At 42.5% G+C, this 22386-nt stretch overlaps 1 protein-coding gene across 1 annotated transcript in view; it reads left to right on the plus strand.

Moving 5' to 3' along the window:
• Positions 1–22386, plus strand: part of LOC111969197 (CD151 antigen-like) — a 53398-nt gene that overhangs the window by 17770 nt on the left and 13242 nt on the right. Inside the window, exon 2 of the mRNA XM_023995146.2 lies at positions 7729–7920. Coding sequence (XP_023850914.1) covers positions 7729–7920 — 192 coding nt within the window. The remainder of the gene's footprint in view (positions 1–7728; positions 7921–22386) is intronic.

Here is a 22386-nt window from a genome sequence, read left to right on the forward strand (position 1 = left end):
GGCTTTTATTAGACAGAGATGTGACAGAGTACACACTTTTGAGTCATAGATCAAAGTTTGAAAATGTCAATATTATGCATGTGTCTGACCCAATTCGTTTTTAAAGACCTCTTGTAGTTTTGGCAAGTGCGCAACTCTGGCCACGCTGCAATTGACATCTCTTCACGTATAGTATTGGCCAAATCCCTGTAGTGATTAGAAGGCCCATATCATTGTTGCTAACATAAATATATTCTACTGTTGGGTAAAAGTAGTTGTTCCAGTCCACTGTGCTGTGTCTATTTTGTTGCTCCACACTTTCTCCCCATCACCTCCCCTCCTTGATGGCTATTCCTCTGCACACCGTTTCCTTCCAATGGATTACCCCAGTCTGGAGCGTATCTCATTCCTCCATTCTCTCCGGCCTATGGACTTCACCACACTCAGATAGCTCATGATGCCTTCTTCTGCAGATATCCCTCGAGTCTTAGTTTTATAGCTGAGTTTCTACTTTACTTCTCCCCTCAGCAGCCAATCTGTACTGGCCAAAGGTGCTTGCACTCAACAGTTTGTCGGGAAAGAGCAGTTTGTTTCGTCACAACATTTGGATCCTCCAATAGAAGATAATTGATTGCTCGGAGTCTTTGAGAAGTTGCTCTCGCGCAGGACTTGATAGTTCCTCGTCACCGATATCTTTTAGTGCATTGGCTGTTCTGTGAAGGCACAATATTATTTGACACTTATGAAATGCTTGTAATTATACTTCAGTATTCCATAGTAACATCTGACAAAAATATCTAAAGACACTGAAGCAGCAAACTTTGTGGAAATTAATATTTGTGTCATTCTCAAAACCTTTGGCCACGATTGTACACATTAACCTCACCAGTCCTACTTTGATAAACCCAGTATAACGGATACACCTGTACTGAAAGGCAGAGTCTGCAACACCACAAAGCAAGGGGCGACACCATGAAGACCAAGGAGCTCTCCAAACAGGTTAGGGACAAAGTTGTGGAGAAGTACAGATCAGGGTTGGGTTGTAAAAAAAATTCCAAAACATTGAACATCCCATGGAGCACCGTTAAATCCATTATTAAAAAATGGAAAGAATATGGCACCACAACAAACCTGCCAAGAGATGGCCGCCCACCAAAACTCACGGACCAGGCAGGGAGGACATTAATCAGAGAGGCAACAAAGAGACCAAAGATAACCCTGAAGGAGCTGCAAAGCTCCACAGCAGAGATTGGAGTATTTGTCCATAGGACCACTTTAAGCCGTACGTTCCAAAGAGCTGGGCTTTACGGAAGAGTGGCCAAAAAAAGCCATTGCTTAAAGAAAAAAATAAGCAAACACATTTGGTGTTTGCCAAAAGGCATGTTGGAGACTCCCCAAACATATGGAAGAAGGTACTCTGGTTAGATGAGATTAAAATTGAGCTTTTTGGCCATCAAGGAAAATGTCTGGCGCAAACCCAACACCTCTCATGTTGGTAGGCATGTTGTGTAAATCAAATGATACAAACCCCCCAAAAAATTCCAGGTTGTAAAGGCACAAAATAGGAAAAATACCAAGGGGGTGAATACTTTCACAAGCCATTGTAACTCTGATTTAGGTGTTTACATGTCCTAATAATTCAAAAGATTGCTCAGATAAACTGGTTTTAATCAGCATATGCTTACTTCGATTATGACCTTATGTGATTTAAGATAAGCAGAGTAAGGTGTCTACATGACTAATGCCATAATCAGWTTAATATCAAATWATTAGTGTGCATGTAAACATACTGAACATTTTAGTATTTGAAACTCAAACATTAGTTTCTCAACTCCTTTTTCAATAATCCTACAGGCTCTTTATCATTCTCTATTGCTTATATTCCAATGCATCCGACATCATGCAATGCCAACCATGGTATTGACCAGCTGCTATTTGAGGACTCCTCTGGTTTAGAAACCAAACTCTGGTTATCTTATTGCGGAGCCCATTGTACAACAGTTTTTAGAGAATATTTTATTGCAAGGTNAAAGCCTTTGACACTTATGAAATGCTTGTAATTATACTTCAGTATTCCATAGTAACATCTGACAAAAATATCTAAAGACACTGAAGCAGTAAATAGAGGAAATTAATATTTGTCATTCTCAAAACCTTTGGCCACGATTGTACACATTAACCTCACCAGTTCTACTGTGATAAACACAGTATAACGGATACACCTGTACTGAAAGGCCCTAGAGTCTGCAACACCACCAAGCAAGCGGCACCATGAAGACCAAAGAGCTCCAAACAGGTTAGGGACAAAGTTGTGGAGAAGTACAGATCAGAGTTGTGTTATAAAAAAATATCAGAAACATTGAACATCCCATGGTGCACCGTTAAATCCATTATAAAAAAAATGGAAAGAATATGGCACCACAACAAACCTGCCGAGAGATGCCTGCCCACCAAAACTCACGGACCAGGCAGGGAGGACATTAATCAGAGGCGCAACAAAGAGACCAAAGATGACCCTGAAGGAGCTGCAAAGCTCCACAGCAGAGATTGGAGTATCTGTCCATAGGACCACTTTAAGCTGTACATTCCAAAGAGCTGGGCTTTACGGAAGAGTGTCCAAAAAAAGCCATTGCTTAAAGAAAAAAATAAGCAAACACATTTGGTGTTTGCCAAAAGGCATGTGGGACACTACCCAAACATATAGAAGAAGGTACTCTGGTTAGATGAGATAAAAATTTTGCTTTTTGGCCATCAAGGAAAACACTATGTCTGGCGCAAACCCAACACCTCTCATCACCCCGAGAACCCCATCCCCACAGTGAAGCATGGTGGTGGCAGCATCCTGCTGTGGGTATGTTTTTCATCGGCAGGGACTGGGAAACTAGTCCGAATTGAAGGAATGATTGATGGTGCTAAATACAGTGAAATTCTTGAGGGAAACCTGTTTCTGTCTTCCAGAGATTTGAGCCTGAGGACGGAGGTTCACCTTCCAGCAGGACAATGACCCTAAGAATACTTCAGAAGCACATTCGAGTGGTTTAAGGGTGAACATTTAAATGTATTGGAATGGCCTAGTCAAAGCCCAGACCTCAATCCATTTGAGAATCTGTGGTATGACTTAAAGATTGCTGTACACCAGCGGAACCCATCCAACTTGAAGGAGCTGGAGCAGTTTTGCCTTGAAGAATGGGCAAAAATCCCGGTGGCTAGATTTGCTAAGCTTATAGAGACACCCCAAGACACTTGCAGCTGTAAATGCTGCAAAAGGTGGCTCTACAAAGTATTGACTTTGGGGCGGGGGGGTAGGCATGTTGGTAGGCATGTTGTGTAAATCAAATAATACAAACCCCCAAAAAATTCCAAGTTGGAAGGCACAAAATAGGAAAAATGCCAAGGGGGTGAATACTTTCACAAGCCACTGTAACTCTGATTTAGGTGTTTACATGTCCTAATAATTCAAAAGATTGCTCAGAAAAACTGGTTTTAATCAGCATATGCTTACTTCGATTATGACCTTATGTGATTTAAGATAAGCAGAGTAAGGTGTCTACATGACTAATGCCATAATCATATTAATATCAATTATTAGTGTGCATGTAAACATACTGAACATTTTAGTATTTGAAACTAAACATTAGTTTTCTCAACTCCTTTTTCAAATATCCTACAGCTCTTTATCATTCTCTATTGCTTATATTCCAATGCATCCGACATCATGCAATGCCAACCATGGTATTGACCAGCTGCTATTTAGGACTCCTCTGGTTTAGAACACAAACTCTGGTTATCTTATTGCGGAGCCATTGTACAACAGTTTTTAGAGATATTTTTATTGCAAGGTATGCATATGTGTAGGCTATGTCATATGTATTGGCTAATATGCAAATGCGGCTGTCGGTTTTTAAACCTCCATGCTAGCATACATTGCATTCGGAATGTATCCGACCCCTTTTCCACTTTTTGTTATGTTAAGGCTTATTCTAAAATGTATAAATAAAAACAATTCCCTCATCAATCTACATACAACACCCTTAATGACTAAGCAAAAACAGGATTTAGATCTTTCAGCAAATGTATTGCGAAAATGGCCTTGAATGTTTAGGTACCCTACTGGAAAGCACTTTGTCAACACCTATTCACCATCGTTCACACCTCTAAAGCACATATGTCAGAGTCAAGGCCCGCGGGCCACATCCGCCGCGAGAAGGTTTTTTTACGGCCCGTGGATGATCTTGATTTATTTATTAAGAACCGGCCCGCAGACGAGCAAGCCGGCAGCCCGCAGATCTTTTACACGCACCAATACTACATTTCCACAATGCAACGGTGACGCACCGAGCAGTAGGCTGTCTTTTTCAAATATTATATGCACAGCAGTCGTCCAGCATCACAGTAAAATTAACTGTTCAGATACCCATCAAAAATGGCAAAACGGAAGGTGGGACACCTGAGAACGGGTTTCAAAATGGGTGAGTCGGAGTATATGTTCACGGAGGTAGCTGGAAACCTGTGTGTCTTCTGTGGGAAGAAAGTGTGGCGGTACTGAAAGAGATAATATGGAGACGACATTATGAAACGAAACACGCGGACAAAAACAAGAATATGGACATGGAACAAGGCTACAAGAAGGCAGAGGAATTATAAAACGAGTGCTCAAATCTCGACAGGCTCTGTTCAAAAAAGCCAAATCACAAGGCCAGGCTGCTGTCAAGGCCAGTTTTATTTTGGCAGAAGAAGATCTGCATAATATAGGCCCGGCCATTTACGGAGGGGATTTCATCAAAACTGCATGATTAAAGTGTTGTGAGAGAAGTTTGCCCAGAAAAAAAGGCAACTCTTTTATAAATGTGAGTCTGAGCAGAAACACCATTGCCGAGAGAGTAGACCAGTTGTCCACAATCTAAAAGAGCAGCTTGTGAAAAAGGGAAAAGATTTCATTGCATATTCCTTGGCTGTGGATGAGAAGCACGACATTTCTGACATTGCCCAGTTGTCAATTATCACGCGGAGTGGACTCCAGCCTAAGCGTGACAGAGAGTTTTTGGCTTTACGTCCTATGCATGGCACAACTAGGGGCATGATTTGTATGAAGAGGGTTCAAGATGTGTAAATGAGATGGAGCTGGCCTTGGGAAAAACTCGTGGGTTTGACAACCGACGGAGCCATGGATGTGTGGACACAGGAGCGGACTGGTGGCGAAGATACGGGAAAAGATGAAAAGAGGAAAACGGCGACAGGTGAGCTGGACAGCTTATCATTGTATCATACACCAGGAAGCGTTGTGCGGTAAAGCCTTGAAATAGGAGCATGTAATGAGCATCATCACGCGCACAGTTAACTTTATCAGAGCCAAAGGTTTGAATCACCGCCAGTTTAAAGGCATTTCTGACGGAGTTAGAAACGGAGCATGGTGATTTGCCTTATCAACAGAGGTGCGATGGCTAAGCCAGGAAAGGTGCTTCAAAGAGTTTCGAGCTCGTGAGAGATTTTGTCTTTTTGGACAGCAAAGGGAAAGACACAACACAACTCCGAGACGAAATGTTTTCTGTGTGAATGGCTTTTTGTGTGACATTAGGATCATCTGATGCAATGAACTTGCAGCTGCAGGGTCGGGATCCATGTCATCTCTGATATGTACAAGTATCAGTGGAAGGCATTTAAAACAAACTGACTCTGTGGAGACGCAGATGCGGAAAGAAAATTTGAGCCACTTTCCCAGCTGCCAGACCATGAAAGAGAAGCTCTCTACACAGGCGTTCCCGAGCGCACAGTGGCTGATAAAATAGTATGCTTGCCGCTGACTTTCGACGCCGATTTGCTGACTTGAAGCACAAAAAAGCAGGTTGGACTGCTCGTAAGCCATTTGCTGTTGACGTGGAAAGCTCACACCACAACCTCCAAATGGATTGATTGACCTCCAAATGCAATGATGCACTGAGGGCAAATATGCGGCAGTGGGTGCGCGGGAGTTCGCCCGTTTCCTCCCGACACAATGCCCCAGCTGCGCATCCAGCTGCTCAAACGTTGTCTATGTTTGGCAGCACATACCTGTGTGAACAACTGTTTTTGAGGAACCTGAACAAAACATCACACAGAAAGTCGACTTACTGCTGAACACTCCACTCAATTTGAGGATTTTCTCAGCTTAGAGCCTTACCCCGAACATGTGATGAACTTGTGGAAAAGATGGGACACCACAAGTATCACACTCACCTCAAACAAACAAGTGAACATTACTGTGCAATCACATATTTAGAGTTTTACCTCAGTTAAGTTTAAAAGTTAAAGTTTATATTTTGTTTTCACTGCATGTTACTTCCCTTAAACAAAGTGTTGTTTTTGTGATTAATAGATTTTGCACTTTATTTTATTGGTATTTCAATCAATTATATTTTAAAAAATATTTCAGTTGAGTGGATGATAGAAAATTGCTATTATTGTTTTTTTCTTTGAAGTAATTTAGCCCACTTTTGCAAAATAGAAAATATAGGCTACTGAATGGTGCATTGAAACACGGTTTCTGTTCAATTTAATGTTCAATGTTATGGGAGTTTTTATATAAAGGAAATTTGCTTTTGTTGTTTGAAAATTAAAGATTACTGAGAGAGCCATAAAGAAAATATGCTTTATTTATCTGATCATATTGGAATATGTTTGTTAGGTTTTCAGTAGGTTCAATTAGGTTCCTAGACTAATATGCGTCATTTAAAATTTTTTCAATGAACATTCGAACAGTCCGGTCCGCGCTTAGACTAATTTTTTATTGCCCTGCGTCCATTTGACTTTGACACCCTGCTCTAAAGCCTAGTCCCAACATCTTCTTTTAGGATTCACATCTGGCTGGAGGCCTGGATTGATCCGAGCATTCTGAACTAACGAAAGCAGTCAGGCACCCAAGCTAACTGGCTGATGTGGGATAGTTGCTAGCTACTTCCAACACAAATGAGAGAACAGCTCACCTGACCATTTTACTCACCCTAGCAGAGCTGGTTAGCTGTTTTTATGTTATCCAGAGCATTGGTGACTTGCAACTGTGCTGCTGGCAAAATTTATTTACGCTTTTTTGGCCAACGTTTATGACACTGGCCATATTCAATGGATGTTGATCGTTGTAAATTCGTCAGTTATTCTGCGCTCTGGCACACAGAAGAGAGTGCTCTGAAATCAAAGTAGATAGCCAGAGCGAATTTACCAGTCACTCTATCGGCAGTTGTCACAGTGACATCATGAACATTCTATTGTAATAAAATGGTTACTTGCATAGTGGAGTCTTTTTTGTTTAGACATGAAACACATCCCAACTCATAACAGTTACTACCTGCATGAACTGAGTAGCTAACCAACCAGGTTAAAATGTTAGCTATAACTACAATACAAATGGCTCTGAGATACGTGCATGATCTGTGTAGTTATATAATTCGTAACTTTAGCTAGTGAGCCAGCCAGCTAACTTTAGCTAGCTAGGTAATAGTACACTTTAACTTGAAATGAAAACAATACTTAACCTGTATACATGGATGGACACTTCTCCCGCTCTGTCACGGATGCCATGGTTGCCCTTTAGTTTGAAGATATAATCCGGAGACAGGTGTTTTATACAACAGTCTTGTGTGTTCTCTTTTCGACTCCGTCTGCATATTTGCAATCAAACGGCAGAATTTTGATTSCACTGATTTCATAACTYGGTCCTCCAGAAAGTGGAGAGYAACACTTATGCAGTTCTACAATGTGAWATCTTTGTCCTCCCAGCTGGCAGGGGGCGTGGTGATGGCGGTGGGCATCTGGACGCTGGTGGAGAAGAGCGACTACATCAGCCTGCTGTCCTCCGCGACCTACGCCGCCTCCGCCTACATCCTGATCCTAGCCGGGGCCATCGTCATGGTGACGGGAGTGCTGGGCTGCTGCGCCACCTTCAAGGAGCAGAGGAGGCTGCTGAGAGTGGTGAGTGGTGACCCTCAATTATGCACAGACATTTGCACACACACACACACACACACACACACACACGTGTGACACAAGTGGAAATTCTGTTCCAACCGGGACGCAAACTTCCAATCCTCCACACCGTAACATATATAAAAGTTTATTTGCGGCATGCACAGGACACAACAGGTGTAAAATTCTTACCTTGAGAGCTCTTCCCCAACAATGTAGTGATAAGAATGATATAGATAATAATCAAGAATATAATAAACACGTAAGAAACTCAAACACAAGAATGCAAGTATATACATGTCAGAGCCAGTACCTTATTCAATGTGCAGGGAGACTGGGGTGGTTGAGGTAGGTTTATACATAAAAGTGACTGGTAGCAGGATATACATAGAAACAGGTCTGAAAAGCGTCAGTGAATGTGTGTGTGAGTATGTGCGTGACAGTGAATGTGTGTGTGTCTAAATGGGTAGAGACCTGTGGATGGGCATAGTAAGTGGGGCTAGGCTGTGGGAGAGGGAGATCAGTMGTTGTTAGCCATTTAAGTCTTGTGGCCAGGGGATAAAATCTGTTGGTCTGTGCCTTGATGCACTGGTACCGCCTGCCGGACGGGAGCATGGAGAACTGTCCATGTCTCAAGTGGCTGGAGTCTTTGGCAATTTTTTAGGCCTTTCTCAAATATCATCTGGCATGTACGTCCTGGATGACTGGGAGATCACCCCAGTGATGTGCTGGGTCGTTCGAATCACCCTCTGTTGGGCCTTCCGGTCGAGGGCGGTGCAGTTGCCAATCCAGACGGTGTTACAACCAGTCTCGAGGATGCTGTCAATGGTGCAGCTGTAAAAGTTCCTGAGGATCCGAGGGGCCATTTCAAATCGTGTCAGCCTCCTGAGGGAGAAGAGGCACTGCTTTGCCTTCTCCACGACTGTGCTGGTGTGAGTGGACCATGTTAGGTCCTCAGTGATGTGGACACAGAGGAACTTGAAGCTCTTGACCCTCTCCACTGCAGCCCTGTGSATGGGGGTGTACACCCCCACTGTTCCCTGTAGTMCATGATCAGCCCCTTGGTCTTGCTGACGTTGACAGAGAGGTCATTGACCTCCTCCTTGTAGGCTGTCTCATCGATTGTGATCAGGCATACCACCACCGCGTCATCAGCAACCTTGATGATGGAGTTGGAGTCGTGTGTGGCCACACAGTCGTGGGTAAACAGGGAGTACAGGACAGGGCTAAGCACACCCCAGGGCAAGCCCATGTTGAGGGTCAGCATGGCAGAGGTGTTGTTACTAGGGCTGTTGCGGTGACCGTATTACCACCACACCGGTGGTCATGAGTCATGAAGGCAGTCAAATACCACGTGATCATTTAATCACGGTAATTATGCTTCTCCAAGCTCTGATGCTGCTGATGGTCATTAGTAGCCTACCAAACTTGCTAACTACCTGGTACTCAGCACTCTTGTCCTTCTAATCACTCTGACATCAATGCAAATGTACTCAAATCTAATCAAACACTTCATGAGAGTCCATGAGCTCATGTTGCGCAACATTTCAATAGGCTATGCAATTGCGGGAGAAAACAGAGTGATGGCCTCTAGTAAAAAGAGGATCAGCTTTCTATAGGCTAGGACTACAATATTTATATTGTAATATTTATAAATTTCCTAATATTAAGCACATATTTACAAGAGAACTATAGCCTACCTGGCTGGCATGAAATAAACCACGGGGAGAACTGTCCTCCATTCGCTATTTAAGTAAGTCGCTCTGGATAAGAGCGTCTGCTAAATGATGTAAATGTTAAATGTAAGTGCATAGATGACATGTATTTTTTCCCCCTGCTCCTGTTTCGATACAGGTGCATGATAATGGTCCATTCTAAATCAAAACAAATTGAACACATTTTATTTAGTATATGTAAAGACAAGATTAAATCAAGAATAGTCTGATGGGTGACAATATTAGCCTATCACTTGTGAATTATATATTATCACTTGTGAATGATGCCCAGCATAAGAAACAATGCCTTTTTTTTGGCGACTTTTTCTAATAATTACCGTGACACCCCAATGTAGCCTAGCCCATAGGCCTCTATGTTTTAATAAGGTTTGTATCACAACTAAAGTGGCCAAATAATTTCTTAAAATTAAGAACGTTTAATCTGCTTTACAAGGGATGTATTGCCTAACTGGCCATATATAGCAGCGAGCTTTCACCCCTCAAATCGTTTGGAGAATATCTTTTTATTGAGCTTTGTTCAATTGTATTCTTCATACTTATTTACCCCCTTTTCTCCCCAATTTCGTGGTATCCAATTGTCTCATGGCTGCAACTCCTGTACGAACTCGGGAGAGGCAAAGGTCGAGAGCCGTGCATCCTCCGAAACCCAACCAAGCCCGCACTGCTTCTTGACACAATGCCACTTAACCCGGAAACCAGCCGCACTAATGTGTTGGAGGAAAATCGTACACTTGGCGACCTATGTGTCAGCATCACTCCCCGGCCTGCCACAGGAGTCGCTAGTGCGCGATGGGACAATGACATCCCTGCCGGCCAAACCCTCCCCTAAACCCGGACGACGCTGGGCAAATTGTGGCCGCCCCATGGGTCTCCTGTCGCGGCGACTGCGACAGAGCCTGGACTCAAACTTAGAATCTCTAGTGGCACAGCTAGCACTCGATGCAGTGCCTTAGCCACTGCGCCACTCGGGAGCCCTATATCATCCTTTTGCCTGTTTGATGGCTTTGCGATGTTGTACTGGACTTTTTGTCACGTTCCTAAGCCGTAGCCTCGGGGTTGGCTGCGATAGCCCTGTGTTGCGGTAGCTCTGTCCTTTAGCTTAGCATGTACCTCTTTGTTAATCGAGGGCTTTTGATTGGGGAAGTATCGAACCCTCACTGTGGGGACAACGTCGGCGATGCATTCCTAATGAAGCCGGTGACAGAGGTGGTTAGCTCGTTGATGCTATTGTGGAGTCTCAGAATATATTCCAGTCAGTGCTAGCAAAGCAGTCCTGCATCATAGCTCCGCTTCGGTGGACCATTTCTCTACGGAGCGCGTCACGAGTACTTCCTGTTTGAGCTTCTGTTTGCAAACAGTAAGCAGGAGAATAGTTATGATCTGTTTGCTGAAGGGGGACAAGGAGGGCCTTGTATGCTTGCTTGTGGGTTGGTAACAATGGTCTAGGTCTATATCGCCCCTAGTGGCGAAAGAGAAGTGTTAACAGAAGTTGGGCATCACCTGTCTTAGTGATGAAGGAATTAAAATCAATGGAAACAAGAAAAGCTACCTCTGGTGCATGGTTTCCTGTTTGTTTATAGCCTCAGAAAATGTAAGTGCCACCTTTGTTGTTGTCCTGAGGTGGAATACTGTATATACAGCAGGCACGATAACAGATAACTTTCCGGATTTAGAAGGTTTGTGATTTGACCATCAGGTATTCCAAGACAGGTGAACAATGGGTCAACACTGAACAACATATTTTGTTGATGAAAATACATAATCCTCCTCCCCTAAGGCGAAGGGTTTCCCTTTGCCTTAGTTTCATCAGGATGCCCTCTCCTGCGTTTCGTCTTGGGTAGCCTGTAGATGGGTCGTAGGTACACAAAGAAGCCCAGGGCAGATGAGTCGAAGTTGAAGCCTGAATTGAGGTTGTAACTTCCCATCTGGTGTTCGATTTGTTGTCGTCATAAGAATAATAGTGGATAACTCCGGTAAGGAGACATATCGATCCTTCAGCCATCGGAGAGGGCGTCAACTGCTGAGCTTATGTGCAAACTCCTTAGAGTAGACAAAAGCCAATGTATTGGACCTTATCAGAAAACATTAATTCTATAAAACTAAATGACATGTAGATTTAGTCAACACTTGTCACATATGTTATAATTTATTGTTTACTATTCATATAATTTTCTTTCCTGCTACTGAAGATGCTCTTTGTTGAAACACACACAAGCACAACATGTACTCTAGTCTAAGTATTGTGGTGTGGGTTGATGCACCCCCACAATAACAGAGACATACCATACTTAATATATCCTCTGACACATCAACTGCTGGAAAACCACACACGCACACCCACACACACACACACAACCCTTTGTATTTTATTTTGTGTTTATGTATTTCACACAGCACACACACACACACACACACACACACACCACACACACACAACACACACACACACACACAACACACAACACACACACACACACACGCACACACACACACCACAACCTTTAAAAAATATATTATTCCACACACACACACACCTTTTCTATTTTATTATCTAAAATAAAAAATAAGATTCTGTAGTTTTTTGGGGGGGTTTCTCACACACACACATTTGGATTGTCCTGTTATATATTTGTGTATATATTTTCCTATGTACTTTACTCTAACCAAATAATATATAGATATACAGTGCCTTCGGAAAGTATTCAGACCCCTTGACTTTCCACATTTTGTTACGTTACAGCCTTATTCTAAAATGGATTAAATAAATAAAAATCTACAGCAATCTACACACAGCACCCCATAATGACAGAGAAAACATGCCATGAGGTCGAAGGAATTGTCCGTAGAGCTCCGAGACAGGATTGTGTCGAGGCACAGATCTGGGGAAGGGTACCAAAACATTTCTGCAGCATTGAAGGTCCCCAAGAACACAGTGGCCTCCATCATTCTTAAATGGAAGAAGTTTGGAACCACCTAGACTCTTCCTAGATCTGGCCAAACTGAGCAATTGGGGGAGAAGGGCCTTGGTCAGGGAGGTGACCTCTGTGGAGATGGGACAACCATCTCTGCAGCACTCCACCAATCAGGCCTTTATGGTAGAATGGCCAGACGGAAGCCACTCCTCTGTAAAAGCCACATGACAGCCCGCTTGAAGTTTGCCAAATGGCACCTAAAGACTCTGACCATGAGAAACAACATTCTCTGGTCTGATGAAACCAAGATTGGACTCTTTGGCCTGAATGCCAAGCGTCCCGTCTGGAGTAAACCTGGCACCATCCCTACGGTGAATCATGGTGGTGGCAGCATCATGCTTTGGGGACGTTTTTCAGCGGCAGGGACTGGGAGACTAGTCGGGATCGAGGGAAAGATGAACGGAGCAAAGTACAGAGAGATCCTTGATGAAAACCTGCTCCAGAGCACTCAGGACCTCAGACTAGGTCGAAGGTTCACTTTCCAACAGGACAGCGACTCTAAGCACACACACGACAATGCCAGAGTGGCTTTGGGACAGGTCTCTGACTGTCCCAGCCAGAGCTCGGACTTGAACCCAATCTAACATCTCTGAAGAGACCTGAAAATAGCTGTGCATTGACGCCCCGTCCAACCTGACGGAGCTTGAGAGGATCTGCTAAGAAGAATGTGAGAAACTCCCCCAAATACTGGTGTGCAAAGCTTGTAACGTCATATCCAAGAAGACATGAGGCTTTAATCGCTGCCAATCGCTTTCAACAAAATACTGAGTAAAGGGTCTTAATACTTACAGTACCAGTAAAAAGTTTGGACACCTACTCATTCAATGGTTATTTCTTTTTACTAATTTCTTCATTTGTAGAATATTAGTGAAGACATCAAAACTGTTAAATAACACATATGGAATCAAGTAGTAACCATAAAAGTGTTAAACAGATAAAAAAAATATTTTGGATTCTTCAAAGTAGCCACCCTTTGCCTTGATGACAGCTTTGCACACCTTTTGGCATATTCTCTCCATTAACTTCAGCTGGAATGCTTTTCCAACAGTCTTGAAGTTCCCACATATGCTGAGCCCTTGTTGGCTGCTTGGACCTTCACTCGGCGGTCCAACTCATCCCAATCAATCCTAATTGGGTTGAGGTTGGGTAATTGTGGAGGCCAGGTCATCTGATACAGCACTCCATCACTCTCCTCCTTGGTCAAATAGCCCTTACACAGCCTGGAGGTGTGTTGGGTCATTGTCCTGTTGAAAAACAAATGATGGTTCCACTAAGCGCAGCAAAGCACCATCACACCACCACTTCCATGCTTCACGATTGGAACCACACATGCGGAAATCATCCGTTCACCTACTCTGCGTCTCACAAAGACACGGCGGTTGGAATCGAAAATCTCATGTTTGGATTCATCAGACCAAAGGACAGATTTCCACCAGTCTAATATCCATTTCTCGTGTTTCTTGGCTCAAGCAAGTCTCTTCTTATTATTGGTGTCCTTTAGTAGTGGTTTCTTTGCAGCAATTTGACCATGAAGGCCAGATTCACTCAGTCTCTGAACTGTTGATGTTGAGATGTGTCTGTTACTTGATCTCTGAAGCATTTATTTGGGCTGCACTTTCTGAGGCTGGTAACTCTAATTAACATATCCTCCTGTGACGACCCTCCCGGCTCCGCCCACCGACATCCTAATAAGGAAAACAAGAGCAAAGAGAAAGAATACGACAGACAGAGTGGGAGGGTCGTCACATTCTGCAGCAGAGGTAACTCTGGGTCTTCCTTTCCTGTGGCGGTCCTCATGAGAGCAGGTTTCATCATAGCGCTTGATGGTTTTTGCGACTGCACTTGAAGAAACTTTCAAAGTTTTTGAAATGTTCCGTATTGACTGACCATGTCTTAAAGTAACGTTGGACTGTAGTTTCTCTTTGCTTATTTGAGCTGTTCTTGCCATAATATGGACATGGTCTTTTACCAAATAGGGCTATCTTCTGTATACCACCCCTACCTTGTCACAACACAACTGATTGGCTCAAACGCGTTGAGGAATGAAATTCCACAATTGAACTTTTAACAAGGCACACATGTTAATTGAAATGGATTCCAAGTGAAGCTGGTTGAGAAAATGCCAGGAGTGTGCAAAACTATCATCAAGGCAAAGGGTGGCTAATACTTCTAGAATCATTTCTTGGTGATTATAGATACTCGATGTCCTTCAGGCTAAAGGGAAATTCTATTTCCATCATTAAAACATAAAAACATCAAACGGGGCACGGACTCGGGAGGAATTATCTTATGGTGTAAACAGGACCTTTCACGTAGCCCAATCAAAAAGGGTAACACCCACATTTGGTTAACTCAACAAAGGAACAATCCTTAGTGACAATTATTTATATATAGTTGTGGCGTATGCTTCTCCCTGATGATATTCGCCAAAGAGAGACCAACCAGTTTTGAAGCCGGAGGGAAATGTGCTTGTGTATGGGGATTTTAATGCTAGAACAGGTTCTGAACCTGAATGTGTAAACCCTGAGGGTAATAGACATACTGTATATTCGGACATTCCTCCTTATACCCGATTCCCATCCCTAGTGATAGAAATAGCCCTGACCAGGTAGTGAACAATAATGGAAAGGCGTTAGTGCATGTATTTAGATCTTTGTCAAATAGAAAACATCACCAGCTACAAGTGAGACGTTCGGCAACAATATTGTGACACATTGAAAGAATACAAACAAAACCTATGATGTAAGAATTTTGAGAACACTCTTTCAGAGGTTTGAAGACTCCATTGATGGAAACCAGTTCTGGGAGAAATGAAATGGTGTAAATGGAAAATAGAGAAAGGACCTAGCCATTTAAAATGGCAACATTTGGGAAGATCACTTTGAAAGTCGCTATGGAATAATTCCATCAGAAGACTTTACTTTTAAACCAAAAAAGTATGCAAGARAACTCAGCTCCCTAGAACACACAATTAAAAAAAACAAAAACAACCAGAACCAAATTGACAACCTATTTGACAAATTTGAAAAATGTAACAAAAACACAGAATTAACTAAATTGCTCAAAAGAGAATACAAATTGGAAGAATATCTCTACTCTGTCAGAGATACAAAATAGACGTCAACAGTGAAGAGGCGACTCCGGGATGCTGGCCTTTTAAAAAAATTTTGATGTTATTTTAAATGACAAAAAATGAGCTTTTCTTTCAAAACAAAGGACATTTCTAAGTGACCCCAAACTTTTTGACTGTAGTGTTTATACTGTTTTCTATACTATCATATTGCTCTTTCTTTAGCCCGTATGCCTAGAGAGAGCTTGCAGAAAGGAGAGCGCACAGCGAGAGAGAGCCACAAAGGCAGAGGGAGCTCGCAGGTAGGCAGAGCACAGAAGGAGAGAGAGAGCTCGCAGGAGGAGAGCACAGGAGAGCACAGAAGGAGAGAGGGAGCTCGCAGGAGGAGAGCACAGAAGGAGAGAGCTCGCAGAAGGAGAGCACAGAAGGAGAGTGAGAGAGCAGAAGGAGACCATTGAAGGAGCTCGAGCTCATAGGTGAGCACAAAAGGAGAGAGGGCTCGCTCGAAGAAAGGGGAGCGCAGAAGGAGAGAGAGCTCACTGAGGGAAAGCACAGAAGGGCGGCGAGAGCGCTCACAGGAGAGCACAGAAGGAGTGAGAGAGCGCTTATAGGAGAGAGCGCTCAAGGAAGGAAAGCACAGAAGGAGAGAGAGGGGTTTGGTATGAGCACAGTCCATTGTTCTGGGGCAGAATTGAGAGGTGGCACAGAGAGTAGAGGGAACCTGTTTCCCTTCCAAACGGACACAATTTATACCACGGCTGAGTCAGAAAACCCCAGAGGCAATGAATGGAGAAACTGACCGCATACTCTCACTTACCAGAGCCCTTCAAGGCTGTCATAGACACAGCTGAACTGTGGTGGAAGCAGAGCCAAACTTAAAGGGGTAGTGCACCCAAATGACATAATTTGTTCTTCTTTTCCTCACCTTTTGAAGTAATTCAATATGAATGACTGTAATTTACAATAACACTTTCWTTACTTAGCCTTTGGTGGCCATGGCTAACATTCACGTTGATTACTCTAAAGTAATAGTTGGTAAGGTGCCCTTGTCTCAGAATGAGAAGAATACCCTGTAGACTTATTTTTCTTTATTTRAACATGGTGCAAATTATGTCTACACCAATGCCTGCTGACAACATGTTGCCAAGTAATTTTCAGTCGGTGAGGAACAGAACTAGTGTTATGACGTTGMCCTGTTGGGRGAGGTTTATGACCCCCATAAATACCTTTCCCCCTTTTCTCTMCACTCTACATAATKGTTTCTTGAAAATCCCTTTGTTAWCATAGAGAGAGTATGGTGACATCAAAAGGTTGGGGAAAGGTACAATATGTCTGTAATCCAACCAGTTGAAAGTGTCCATTGGTACTTAAAAAATATGATGTCCGATCAGTTGGTGTCTTGGACATATCTGATGATAGGACGACATAAATTGTATCTTGGAAAGTCTACACATTCTAGTTATCAGATTCACATGGAATTATTGTGCAATTTAAATGTTTAAATATGAAACTATTTGTGAAAAGATTAAATGTAATTTTAGCTTCTAAATGAGAGAATTGTTTTCATAAAGTAAACTATGCTCACTCAGTGGCCRCGCCCAAGTGAACAGACATTGATTGAGAACTATGAAACACRCCCTTCTCTCCCCCACTACAAAAGCCGTTGACGGAAGTCAAACCTTAGTTCCCGATGACGTGAGGACTGGTGTCCATACGTTTAAAAGGGCTAATTTCATTGTGGAGGTGACAATCACCATGCTGGAAGGATGAATTTCGACTAGACCAGCCAGAATACAGCACTAGCTGAGTATGGAAAAATGGTATGAACTTTGAACTCTTATTCACTAAAGAAGAGTTGATACATCCTAGAAGTTGAGTTATCAGCTGCAGCTGTAAACGTACGTGGCCTAGGAAAGGACAGACAATCTCCTGAGAAGACAGGGTACAACGTATCCACCATACAACACTACGCYCAGACAGATTCTACAAAGGACAAAGGCGATCTCTGCTGGGCAAACCAGTCTTCCATCTTCGACCCATCTATCGAAGCGCAGCTCAGTATAAATATATATCTTGTATTTTCCTTTTCCGCATGGGCGGTTATTAGAATGCATAAGATTCTGTATTTACGTCAGCATAGCTTTTCAAGGTCCGATAGAGACCCAATCTCCTTTGTACCTCAGTCTTCCCACTCTTTCATTCAAACCCAACCCCTTTTCTTTGTGTAACCAGCCGTCATATTGGTTTCTTCCGCTAGGGGCTTTTTATTTTATGACATGATTAGTAATTGATGTATGATCCATCCTGTGTATTCGTACTTCTGTGTGATTATTTAGGTAGTTAGTAAATAAATAATTAAGACAATTTTTGAATTGCGGATTCAACTCGTTAGACAGGGTTCGTGAAGATGACCAAGAATTTTACGACGTTCAGATGAGACTGAATAAGGTGACGATTAATAGTTGACTGCTATTGATATAAAAACATCAAGAGTGGATTCGGGAGATAGCCGCTTTATATAAACGAATGCTTCCGTGGTGCCCCAGGTTATTAACGAGTTAATTGTTGCATGGTTTAATTAAATCACGTAATCAATCAAATGTTAGGTAATCGATTTGATAAAATAGCATGTCGTATAATTTAATCAGTCAGAGACATGACACTAGGTCAACAGAGCCTGTATGGTGTGTCTGGTTTTGGCATGCGATGACCTACATGCCCAAAAATGTATTCAAGTGATATCTAGGTATTCACATAGGACAATCTGTTTTCCATATCAAATTGAACATGGAATTTTGAGGAAACCAATACTAAAACCTCAACGAGTTTAGTTATTTAGTAATAATAGGATCTCTATTCAGTCCTTACCCTGACCTTTTGTGCATTATATTCCTTAGTGAAGGGACAAGGGAGGAGTAGTTGAAATGCTCTAATCCAGTATTATTCATTCACATTGGGTAAGGCTTCTCAAACTATTGTGTTATCTGCTCCTGTTCTAGATGGGCCTTTGCTGTATGTCCGCGTTTGATCCCAAACAATGCTGTGGCTTTTGTGCAAGTGTGTTGGAATGCAGAGCGCATCACAAGAAGTTAAGATTAGGCCGATGAATCATGCTGAAGGAATTAACTTGTCAGGAGGGAGGGAGAGAGGGTGAGGAAGAGGTGTGTGTAACTTAACCCTGGCAACGAGAGGCGAGAAGACTGCTGTCGAATCTGTGTGAACTACCTCCGATGTTTGCCCGGCAACTATATCGGCTTTCTGTCAAACTCCATGTATATCACAGGTGTGATACACCATGACAGCGCAACACACAAGGGGTGGAACAGTGGCAAAGGTACCACAGGACAAACAGAATAATATTAGTCTGAGGAGAGATTAAATAGCATTAATACAACAAAAATAATTCAAAACAATGTGTGTGTGTGTCTCTCTGTGCGTGTTAGGGTTGGGCAATATCAGTCTTTTCCTATCATGATTATGTACCAATAAAACATTGTGATATACAATGCTATCGCCCCCTATTGGCCACCCCCCCAAATTATATATTTATAAGTATGGAAAAAAACTGCTTAAATTAAAGTAGGCTACAGTGAGGAAATCGAATGCAACTGGATGAAAGATAATGTTGTTGAAAGCCAGAGGATAATTGCAGGCACATCTTTTCTAATATTGCGTTCTGGTGGAGGAGGGTTAGCATGGAGCGTGTGTGTGTAAGTGTGGCGTGCTGGGATGGAGCAGTGACTGTCTGATGAGGAATGGGCTGTGTACCGTAGTGACGTGGGCTGGATGGAAGCAATCTACCGCAGACCCATATCTACAGTATACATTTGAAGCGGAAAGTCATTCAAACTCGTTTTTCAACCACTCCACAAATTTCTTGTTCACAAATGATAGTTGTTGCAAGTCGTGTAGGACATCTACTTTGTTGCATGACACAAGTGATGTTTCCAACAATTGTATTTACAGAACAGATTATTTCACTTTAGAATTCACTGTCACAATTTCCAGTGGGTCAGAAGTTTACATACCCACTAAGCTGACTGTGCCTAGTTAAAAACAGCTTGGGAAAATTCCTGAAAATTATCTGCAATGCTTTAGAATGAAGCTTCTGATAGGCTAATTGGCATAATGAGTCAATTGGAGTGTACCTCTGGGGATGTATTCAAGGCCCTAACCTTCAAAACCTCAGTCATAAGTGCCTTTTGCTTGACATCATAGGGAAATCAAAAAGAGAAATCAGCCAAGACCTCAGAAAACAAAGTACACCTCCACAAGGTCTGGTTCATCCCTTGGGAGCAGCAATTTCCATAACGCCCTGAAGGTACCACGCTTTCATCTGTACAAACGAATAGTACGGCAAGTATAACAACGCATGGGGACCACGTTGCCCGTCATACTTGCTCAGGAAGGAGACCGTTCTGTTTTCCTAAGATGAACTACTTTGGTTTGCGAAAAGTGCAAATCATCCCAGAACATCAGCGAAGTCTTGTGGAAGCCGATGCTGGAGGAAACCGGTACAAAGTATCTATATCCACAGTAAAAGCGAGTCCTTATATCGACATAAACCTGAAAGGCTGCCCTCAGCAAGAAAGAAGCCACTGCTGCAAAAACCGCCATTAAAAAAAGCCAGACTACGGTTGCAACTGCCACATGGAGACAAACAATCGTACTTTTTGGAGGAAATGTCCTTCTGGGTCTTATGAAACAAAAATTGTAAACGTTTTGGCCATAATGCCATCTTATGTTTGGCAGCATCTTGTTGTGGGAGTGCGTTGCCTGCAGAAGGGACTGGGGACTTCACCAACAATCGATGCCATCCACGAGGAAGAAGATTATGTGGATGATATTGAAGGCACACCATCTCAAGACATCAGTCAGGAAGTTAAAGGCCTGGTCACAAGATGGATCTTCCAAATGTATCAATGACCACAAGCATTACTCTCCAAAGTTGTGGCAAATGGCTTAAGGACAACAAATCAAGGTATTGGCGTGGCCATCACAAGCCCTGCCTCAATCCTATAGAACATTTGTGGCACGAACTAAAAAAGTGTGGCGAGCAAGCCTACAAACCTACAAGGCCTACAAACCTGACTCCAGCTTACACCGCTCTGCGTCAGGAGGAATGCGCCAAAATTCATATCCAAACTTAATGTGGGAGGTTGATGGAAGGCTACCTGAACGTTTTACCCAAAGTTAAACAATCTTAAGGCAATGCTCCCAAATACTAATTGAGTGTATGTAAACTTCTGATCCACTCAGGAATGTTTTGATGAAAAAGAAATAAAAAGCTTGAAATAAAATAATGTCTTCTTACTTTATTCTGGGACATTTTCACATTCTTAAAATACAATCGGTGATCCCTAACCTGAACCTAAGAACGCGGGAAGATATTTACTAGGATTAAATCGTCAGGAATTGGTGAAAGAAGAACTGAGCTTTAAATGTATTTTGCTAAGGTGTATGTTAAACTTTCCGACTTATAACTGTATATATGACTGTCTACCGTCTTCAGAACTGGATAAGTAGTGCTTTATTTTACCCTCATTTAAAAGAATACAAATTGAAATATTGTTTTCAAATAAATATGAAACCACCATTTCTGGGATCTTTTATTTTGAAACATGGTAACAACACTTTGCGTTGCGTTTGTTTTTGTCCAGTGTTATGAAAATGTATGGCTCTCTATTCTCACCGATGCGTCCACTTCTCTATTCAAATTCAACTCTTATTTTTTCTCAGTTCTAATGCTTTCTGACCTTGTAGGTTGCATTTTGATAACATATCTTTTTCACTTCGAATGTATAGTGGTTGTCTTACAAAGCGGTGTTGTGTAATGAATTTTGGCTTTTTCTGTAAGCCACTCCCTCAATCAGGGGGTGGAAAAAATGCTCTTGTTCGAAAGGGAAGACTTTGTTTTCAGGCGTATCTCCGGCCATTCTGCAGCTCGAACTGCGCTGAGTTTTAAATCGTTTGTCTCCATGACAACATGGCCGCTACAAATAAAGGTTATTTTAATTCCATTATATGAAAGAGTCCTTGATCCTCCTTTCTTTTTGATGACAAATTGACCCCTTTTAACCAAAGAGCCACCTTTTCTATCTACGAAGTCCTATTATTGTGTACCCCTACGCACACTTTCTTCTCTCTTCTTCTCCTTATATTATAATTTTATTTGTTTCGTGATCATAAAAACTTTTATTGAGAAAGCCTAGGCCTTTTACAAACAAACACGACTGTTCTGGCCCCTATGAGCTCGAAGCCTCCTGCAATTCTCCTGTCTTGCTCTCTCACTTCCTTTGCGTCACCTGTGACTCTTGCTTATCGTGCTTGCACTTGCACATCTTCTACTACTTACTGTGAACTTTCTACCCTCTGTCTGACGCGGTCGAAGACTATCGTCCTCATAGACACGCCTTCCCTGTGGACCTTCCTCCCTCTACACTTATTGGCAGCCAAATGATCTGGACGGTATTCAACTTTAACAGTGAGCTACAAAACTTATTCGCCACGTTTATTGAAAAACTTTCAAGAAAGTTGGTCCTTTCATTGCAGTTCTCTGTGCATTATCAACTTATCGCCGTGCTTTTCTTTTCCCCCACTCCTAATTACCCCTGTTTAAGCAGCGTCTGGCTCACCTATACAGCGTCTCCTTCCTCTAGACCGCCCAAAGCCCAATCTCCTCTTCCCATAACCC

The sequence above is a fragment of the Salvelinus sp. IW2-2015 genome, linkage group LG10 (assembly GCF_002910315.2).
Source record: "Salvelinus sp. IW2-2015 linkage group LG10, ASM291031v2, whole genome shotgun sequence".
NCBI lineage: Eukaryota > Metazoa > Chordata > Actinopteri > Salmoniformes > Salmonidae > Salvelinus > Salvelinus sp. IW2-2015.